Raw genomic sequence first — 9319 nt, forward strand, 5'->3', positions numbered from 1 at the left:
GCTTAAAAGGTCCACATACATCCGAATGTATTAATCCTAATAAGTCTTTAGCCCTTTCATAGGTCCCTTTGAAAGGTGCTTTAGTCATTTTGCCTTGTAAACAAGATTCACATACATCAAACGAGTCTAGTTCATTTGATTTCAAAAGTCCATTCTTTTGAAGTGTATGCATTCGATTCTTGTTTATGTGACCAAGGCGGCAATGCCATAAGTAGGAATCACTCAAATCCCTTTTGAGTTTCTTGGTGTTTGCATGGAACATTGAGCTATTGTATGATGTGTCATCATGAACCAATTCATAAATACCATTCGAAGGCGAAGCCTTGAAATAGAACACATTATCTAAAGAAACATGGATATCATCATTAATGAAATTAAGATTAAAACCATATTGTTTCAAACGGGATACAGAAATAATGTTTCGTGATAAATCGGTTGCATACAAAACATTTTTCAAAGTAAGCTCCAAACCACTAGGAAGCTTTAAAACAAAGTCTCCTTGAGCTTTCACTTGCACCCTTGCTCCATTTTCCATAAAGAGACTTGTTGTTCCCGCATCTTGATCACTTCTTTTGAACCCCTGCAAAGAATTGCAAATGTGAGTTCCACATCCTGTGTCTAATACCCATGTATTAGAAGAAGTAATACTAAGCTCAATGTATACCATATATACATTACGTGAGGTTTGCCCTGCATCCCTCTTTTCCTTCAACTCCTTTAGGTAGACCGGGTAATTGCATTTCTAGTGACCCATTTCACCGCAACCAAAACATGGATCTTCCTTGGGGTTAGCCTTTTCGGTAACCTTTTGCTTCTTGTTGTTGATGGTTGGGGTAACCATCTTCCCCTTTCCTTTTCCCTTGCCTTGGAAGGCAGGTCCTTTCCTCTTAGCTGCCTTCGGCTTGGAAGTGTTATTGTTTTTGGACCCGCCTTCATTAATCGTAAACACGGGTGAAACCCTTTTACCCATGCTTGCTTCTTCCGTCTTAAGCATGGCGTGTAATTCGCCAATGCTCTTATCCCATCCATTCATGTTGTAATTCATTACAAATATGTCAAACCTCTTTGACAAGGAATTTAGGATAAGGTCTGTGGCTAATTCATTAGACACGTTGCAATTTAGATGGTTTGCTTTATCAATTAGGCTTTTCATCTTAAGGACATAAGATGAAACGGATTGGGAGTCGTCCATCCGACATGCATGAAGCGCTCGGACTGTTTCAAAGTGCTCAAAATGAGCTTGTTGAAGGAACATCTCCTTCAACTGTGTGATCATGTCGTATGCACTATGATGCTCGAAATCCTTTTGGAGTTCGGGTATCATAGTCTCAAGCATTAGGCAAGAAACTTGCAACGAATCGGTGCAATATTTCTCCCAATAAGCCATGCCTTCCGTATCATCCTCGTCCGGTTGATCGGGAATGGGGTCTTCTAACACATACGCCCTATCCTCAAGTTTGAGGACAATTCTTAGATTACGGAACCAATCCATGAAGTTCGTATGGTTGAGTTTTTCCTTTTCGAGGATTGACCTCAATGATAGGTTGTTAAAGTTGATAGGTGCGTTTGGAATGTTGTTGTTGTTATTGGCGGCCATCTACAAAATTTAACAAAGTTGTTTAAGTATTAATTTTAATTTAACAATAAATACCCTTTAAATCCAATTGATATTTATTAAATTTTAGAATCCAACGGTAAACCAAATTTCGGTTAGGTGACCTTTATCCCGTCATTTGATTTAGCTAGGTAGTCATTGCATGACAATTGCAATCCTCTTGCAACTTCTAAGTTATGGGATCATGCAATCCTTTTGCATGGCATATTTATCCCATCAACGCCTATTTGTTTCTCATGCTTCGGTGACCCTAAGTTCATGATTCCCAAATCAAGTCGTCCTACTTGTGTAAACGTGTAAATTTAACATACAAGTGGTTAGGTGACCTTTATCCCACAAGTGTGCGAAATTCACCTTAATCATATTAGTTTGCTCATAACAGTTAGGTGACCTTTATCCCATTATGAGTTCCCTAATATTTTTAAATGTTGCACAAAAGGATGGCGTTTAACTTTTTTACCTTGTTAATAAGTGATTTTAAGTTTTCATTAATTCTAGTTTGAGAAAACAATCATGCCATACACCAACATGCATTTAGTGTATGGTTCATTTGAAATCCATTTTCAAGTCTTGTAATTTTAGCCAATTACTTGATATAAACCATTTTATATATATGATCCTTATCATGTTCTTAACAACCGATTATTAATGTCCTTTTAGCCATTTTTAATTTAACCATTTAAATTGACGTTTTGTATGTCATTAATAATGTTTTAATTTAACCAATTAAATTGCCATTTTCTAGTTGTTGACTTGTGTGATTAACTTGTAGCATACAAACATACAATCCACATAATCATACAAAACAACCACGCATGCAAAATCATATGTTCACAATCAAGCCATTTTGGTGGACATTTGTTTAGCCGAAAACAAATGCCACTGGTAAAGGGGTTATAACACAAAGTAGGAGATTTTAAGTCTCTCACTTAATCTTGCATCCAAATGCTTCTTCATGTTTTCTTCAAGTCTTCATTATCTTCATCATTTTACAAAATATATCCTAATACATTTTGTCTAAAAAAATGAAAATACAACCTAATCTATTTTACATACCAAATATAAAATAATTTACATAACCAAATGAATAATTATTACAAACCAAATTGAATAAATTATTACAAACCAAATGAATGAATAAATCAACCAAACGAACATCCATTCAAACACAAGGTCGTGGCTATGATTGTGAACAACAAATATGACCAAAATGGAACAACCCAAAACCCATTTTGGGTGTCCAAGAATTCGGCCAAACCAAGCAACCCTCCAAACCCGAAAAGTTTGGGTAATCTACTTTCATGCATGTTTATAGATTACAAAATTCATGGGTTTATAAACCATATAAGAAGCATATTTCAAAGACCTCGGCTCTAGATACCATTGATGAAATTCAACATATCAACAAGTTCATAATGTTAACTTGATCATAAAACCCATTCATGTAAAGTTATAACAAGCGGAAGCATGATTATTAAGAAAACAAGTTTATATGTTTAACCATTTAAATTGAATTCCATGTAAATATCAAGTCTTGAAATATGCTTACATATAACAACAAGTAAGTAAGAGTTATACCTTCTCAAGCTAGTTGAGGGTTGTTTCAAAGTTGCAAGATGAAGATGGAGATGAAGAAGAATGGAGCTTCAAAATGATGAAACCTCAAGGATAAATACCCCAAACTTATACACCAACACTTAGCCTTTAGTTAGGATTTAATTAGACACTTAAATTACTTGCAAAATCAGCTTGAATAATTCCCTTTGGAGCTCCAAACCTCATGGCCAAAACTGCAGCAGAATGCAGTTTTTTTTTTTTTGCACTTAAGCTTGATATGTTCTCATGTATGTATGGCTTTTAGTCAAGGAGCATGCTTATAGAAACTTGGAAAAGTATGGGGCATTCAATGAAGAATCTCTAGCATGTGTCTTGAACCTCCAATGCCACTACCAATGATCTTATTATAATATACTTTTATAAAAAAAACTGAATTTATAAAATCAGTTTTTATAAAACATGATTTTATAAAACACATTTTATAAACTTGTATATTATTTGTTATGTATATTTTATAAAACCAATTTTATAAAATGTAACATAACTTAATTAATTATTTAACCTATAAATAATTAAATCCTTGTTATATAAGTTATTCCATAACTTATATAAACATATCAAGTAAAATTATTTAAGAAACCTTTTTCTTAAAATTCAAGTGTCGCGTATTCAATCAATGATACAATTGTTAAGATCAAATACAAATAAAGTGTCGGTAAGTTTGTTATTGGGTATGACCCGACTTGGATCATAACACATTAGCCGCATTACTTTAATATGTCTCTCGTTCATACGAAATACCTTCAGTACTTCTCCTGGAATTCTGATTCTTCAGTAGCGGTCAGTGATGCTATCTGTTATTCATTTCTGGAAATTGTCCTTCTTAATGCTTCCTCTTCAGAAACGTCTTCTTTAGTTTCGAAGGTAGGTTCGGGAAATTCCTCACAGACTTCCCTTGACTGGGGTTCCTGATATACCGGAATGAAATCCGTTTCTTCATTCGGTCTTCTCCTTAATAGAGGTAAAGGAATACCTTGTCCTAGAGGTGCTATTTGAATAGTGTTGCCAATAAAGTTACTTTCAGAGAGGGGAGATATGAGTTGACTAAGGTCTATGGCGGAATGGTTATCAAGATTTCTTTCAGGAGGTGTAAAGAACAGATCCTTAGAAATTTGATCTTGACTGCAAATGGCCATAGTCTCTTCCAGGTATTCGTTGAAGAGCTCTTGAAAAGAATCAGAGATATTCACATCGTCTTCCTTAGGATGGTTCATGAGGCGATCAACATTGAATGTGATTTCTTCTCCTCCAACCCTTAACTTTAATGATTTCTCATGAACGTCAATTATGGCCTTGGCAGTATTCAGGAATGGTCTGCCAAGAATGAGTGGGACCTTCGTGTCTTCCTCAATATCCATAATGACAAAATCAACGGGAAATTCGAACTTATCTCCTCTAACTAGGACATCTTCAGCTATTCCCCTAGGAATCTTAACTGATCTGTCCACGAGTTGGATAGTCATTCTGGTTGGCCTTAAGTCATTTAAACCTAGCTTCTTGAATAATTAATAGGGCATTAGGTTTACACTGGCTCCTAAGTCTGCTAACACATTGCTAATTTGGACATCTTGCAGGTAGCAAGGTACCGTAAATCTTCCTGTATCTCCTAACTTAGGGAGAATTCCATGCTGTAATACTAACGAGCATTCTTCACTTAAGGGCAAGCTAACTATCTCTCTTAATCTCTCTTTGTTTGAAAGTAGTTATTTGAAAATTTTAGCGCAGTTTGGCATCTCTACTAAAGCATCTACTAGACGTACATTCAAATGCAAATTCTTTATAATATCCCAATACTTAGCAAATTGTGATTCTTGTTTTTCCTTCCTAAGCCTACCTGGGAAAGGTATGCAGGCGCGCGGAATAATTTCCGGGGCTTTAGGCGAGATAGGTTCCGGTGGATTGACGACTGGGTCAATTTGCACAAGTTCCTTATCGGAAAAATCTTGTATGGGTATGTTGACAGTTGTTTCTTTTCCTCCTCTAGTAATTACTAGGGCATCAAACTCACTACACTCTATATCAATTTTAGTGGTTAAGCGTTTAAGCGTAAGCTGAAAATTTGTGATTAATTCTTCAAAAGTCTTTATCAAAGTGTCGAACTTGTTCTGGCATTCTATGACTTGAAGGTTTATGATGTATTTCTTTTTCATGATTTCAGCTAAAATTTCCTTAGAGTGGAGAGTAGGTTTGTGCAATGGAAAAATTATATTATGATCCAAGCTATTTTGCTGTTTGTGTGCCCATCTAGGGTAAGGATACCTTAGATTGGTTCCGGTAGCATCGGAGTTATTAGGAATTTGTAAACTTTGAAGAGTGAGGGTGAGATCTTGTAACCTGGTTTCCAGCATTTTTACCGTATGAGCGAAGACATCATCCTTCTCAGCAGCTTCATTGTTCCAATCCTCCTGTTGTGCAGCTATCGTATCCAAGAGATCCCATGCTTCATCCGCCGTTCGAGACATGAAATTGCCTTGCGAAGCCATGTCTAGGAGAGACTTATCATCCTTGGTCAAACCATTGTAAAGCGTGCAGATTATGTCTGTCTAATTTAACGAATGATTCGGACATCTTTTAAGCATCATCTTTACTCTATTCCATGCTAGACACAATGACTCATTTTCTTTTTGTGATAAGTTAGTGATGTCATTTCTTAAACAGGTTTATAGGGAGGGTGGATAAAATTTGTTTAGAAATTTAGTGGCTAAATCCTCCCATGTATGAATTGAATTCGGGTTAATTGCATCAAACCATGCTGAAGCGTGTGCAGAAAGTGAATATTGAAAAAGATGAAGTTTTAAAATATTTTTCTCGTTTGATTCCTCCTTAAAAGAGTCAACCAGACTGATAAATTTGTTTATGTGAAAGTTAGGATCGTCAGTTGGTAATCCTTGAAATTTACAGATCATACTGACTAGTTTAATCATGTGCGAACTGATATCAGGAATTCCTTCGGTTCCTAAGGTGATTGGTCCTCCTCTTTCCTCTAAGCATGACTTATGCATAGAAGCAAGGGTGTCTTGTTGTTCCATTTTTTTGATTTTTTAGATTTTCTGTTAATAAAAAGACTTAAAAGTAACTTTTAGAAAATATTAATTTACTAAAAGGATCGATAATTTAATAAAAACAATTATTCTCGAAATTCGGTCGCTAACTAGATCGGATATCTTAACTGATAGGACTTCTCACAGATTACTTGTATCGAGGTGGCCAGGCCGACTACGGAGAGGCAGGATCCTTTTGGTTCCAATATAATTGAAGACTGTTCAGAAAATCCAATAACCAAGTCCGTGTATAATTGTCTTTCTTAGACACCACCAAACAATACTTTGTTTGTTTAAAATCTTTCTCGATCAAAATATTCGATCCCCGGCAGCGGCGCCAAGAAGAGACAGCTCTGATATGCCACTAATGGACGGTTTTATTTCTGTGGTGTCGTTAGGTCGCAGGGTGCCCGATTCGGTAGCACACAGTGTCTTCGTTTATTTATATTTTTCGGGGCCTAAATTTACTTTTACTTTCTAAGGTGTAGAAGGTGTAAGTTAACCTAGTGTCGAATTTTACGCAGATTAACGAATTGAAGATCAAGGGGATAATTGTCTTTTAATTAAATTACATAGATAAAGATAGTAGTCGATTTTAGCTATAGGTCCTAATTGCAGAAAAGTAAATAAAGTGGAAGGATATCCGGAGTATGCAGATCAGGGAAATGTTGACCAAGATATCAATATTGGGTTAGGGAAAGGTAATTATGCTTATGTTAAGACTATGCTTGGATTGATGTTGATCTGGTTGGATGAGCCAATTACACAGACCTACTTATCTCTGAACTCTCGGAGTTCTCTTTGAGCAGTGAGAAGTATGTCACTTGGTCGTATAACTGAAGTGTAACAATACCTCGGAGGTTATCCTTAGTAGAGTACTAGGTCTATTAGTAAGTTAAGCTCTAATCCTAACCCTCGTTATCAGTTTAGATAACTGAATAACAACGTGTCGTGTTGATTGAACACTGATCACAAACGGAAGGAGTCCGTTGGTTTAAGTTGGCAAAACCTTAATTGAAAACTAACAACCATTTCATCATACTAGTGAGATTACAACAAATCAAACATTATACAGCATTACAGTTAATATATTGATAGTAAAGCAGATAGAAACCTAATAAGTACCTAAACAGTAGATATGACTAAGACCTTGGGCAACAATCAAACAAGAACATGCAATAGGCTTAGGTCATACAGTAAAGGCACTAACTAGATCTTAACAGCTCGTAAGAGGTCTCTTCGGAACAGTCAATAGGCATACTAGGTCATTCATGTCTCAATTCCTAGGTTCCGTGTCCTAAAAGTACATTAAATGCCTCTCGGGAACTCCGGCCATACCGAGTTCATAGAATCTTCAGATAAAGTATAACCAGGGGTCTTAATCCTATGAAGTAGCTAATTTCATATAGGTGGACAAGTCCTGATGACAACCTAAGTTGGTCAATCCTTTAGATGCTAGCATACAAATCTATCAGACTTCCTAGTACAGCATTATAACAGTAATCGTACTATATTAACATAATTACGCTAACCCAAACTTCTATCATGGAAACATACAGATAAATTAAGCTATCATGGCAATATCGGAACGCATTATTAAACATAAAAGATAAGAATACATGTTTAATACAAAAGACAAGCGTTTCGGATAAAAACCTGAAAATGCCGAACTAATCTGCCCCGGATTGCAGGGACTCGCCGGGATATCCACCGGAAAATAAAAGCTAAGCTAACTACTACTAAAAACTAACTAAAATATTGAAAATGTAAATTGAATTGTATGTTGAGTGTGTCTTGGAATGAATGGAAAAAAGCCCTTAAATAGACCAGAATTTGGCCAAATACGGCCGGCAAGCCGTATGGCAGGCCGGATGGTGGGCTGTATTTGGCAGGCCGTATGCAAGGCAGGCCGTATAGTGGCTCGTGTGTTGGCACGTATTTGGCAGGCTGTATCCATACTGGCAGGCCATATGGCAAGCCGTATGGCAAGCCGTATGGTGTGCTGGTCAGGCCTTGATTTACTGGATCGTAACTTGATTTCTTGTCTTTCACCGTTTTCGCTCTAGAATCTTCGTTTTAGCTCCGTTTTACTTGATTCTTTTTGCATCGCCTTTGTAATCACTTAATCTACATAATCAACAAAAAAACGATAATTTTGCCGACAAAGTTTTAATCTTTATTGTTTTAGGGCTTAATTTAGAGGGTAAAAACGCGACTTTTTGCCCGATATCATGGGTTTATATGGAAACAAATGGGTCGATGAGCTCCCAAGTGTAATATGGGCACATCGAACAACTCATAAGAATAGCACAGGTGAAACTCCTTTCATCTTAGTTTATGGGACTGAAGCTATTATCCCTGTAGAAATATTGGTGCCCACACAGAGAGTTCAAAGCTTTGATGAGTCAAGTAATGGTGAAGGCTTGCGCGCTAACCTAGATATACTAGAGGAGTGTAGAGAAATTGCAGCTATACGAGAAGCCATGAACAAGCAGAAAATCTCTAAGTATTATGATAAGCGCGTCATATCATTGTCATTCAAAGTAGGAGAGCATGTATGGCGCAATAATGAGGCAAGCCGAGCAGAGAATACTGGAAAGCTTGGGCCCAATTGGGAGGGTCCCTATGAAATAATTTACACAAGTGCTACAGGATCTTATATCCTAGCTGAAATAACTGGAGAACGAGTACCTCGTACTTGGCATGCAACCAATTTGAAAAGATTCTATATATAATTGTCAGGCTGCAACACATGGGATTGATCACCCCGCACTATGAGCACTTGCATTTTTTAGTTTACCTAAAATGTTTCTTTATTTCCAAAGACAATTAGTATTTCTTTTTGGTTGTAATGGTTTGTCATTTGATTATGACTTTTGAATTTTATTTATTTTGTCATGAATAAATTTAATTTATGTATGGAAACGTTTGGTTATGTTTCAACGCACATTTTGATAGCAGTTACGTGCATCCCTCCTTTTAAGGAATGATCTCTAGCTCCCGCGTGGCAGAAGCCTGTTTGGTTACAAGGCTAGATTTTAGGGTG

General features: G+C 36.5%; 1 protein-coding gene across 1 annotated transcript; it reads left to right on the forward strand.

Annotated features, from left to right (window-relative positions):
• The first annotated feature begins 8504 nt into the window (after positions 1–8504).
• On the forward strand, positions 8505–9008 carry LOC139859565 (uncharacterized). The gene has a single exon (XM_071848349.1). The coding sequence runs from the start codon at positions 8505–8507 to the stop codon at positions 9006–9008; it is 504 nt and encodes a 167-aa protein (XP_071704450.1).
• The last annotated feature ends 311 nt before the right edge of the window (positions 9009–9319 follow it).

This window comes from Rutidosis leptorrhynchoides, chromosome 7 (genome assembly GCF_046630445.1).
Source record: "Rutidosis leptorrhynchoides isolate AG116_Rl617_1_P2 chromosome 7, CSIRO_AGI_Rlap_v1, whole genome shotgun sequence".
NCBI classification, from domain to species: Eukaryota; Viridiplantae; Streptophyta; class Magnoliopsida; order Asterales; family Asteraceae; genus Rutidosis; species Rutidosis leptorrhynchoides.

What these genes read in the sequence shown, in the direction of transcription:
- LOC139859565 (XM_071848349.1), top strand. Translation starts at nt 8,505, where the DNA reads ATGGGTTTATATGGAAACAAATGGGTCGATGAGCTCCCAAGTGTAATA.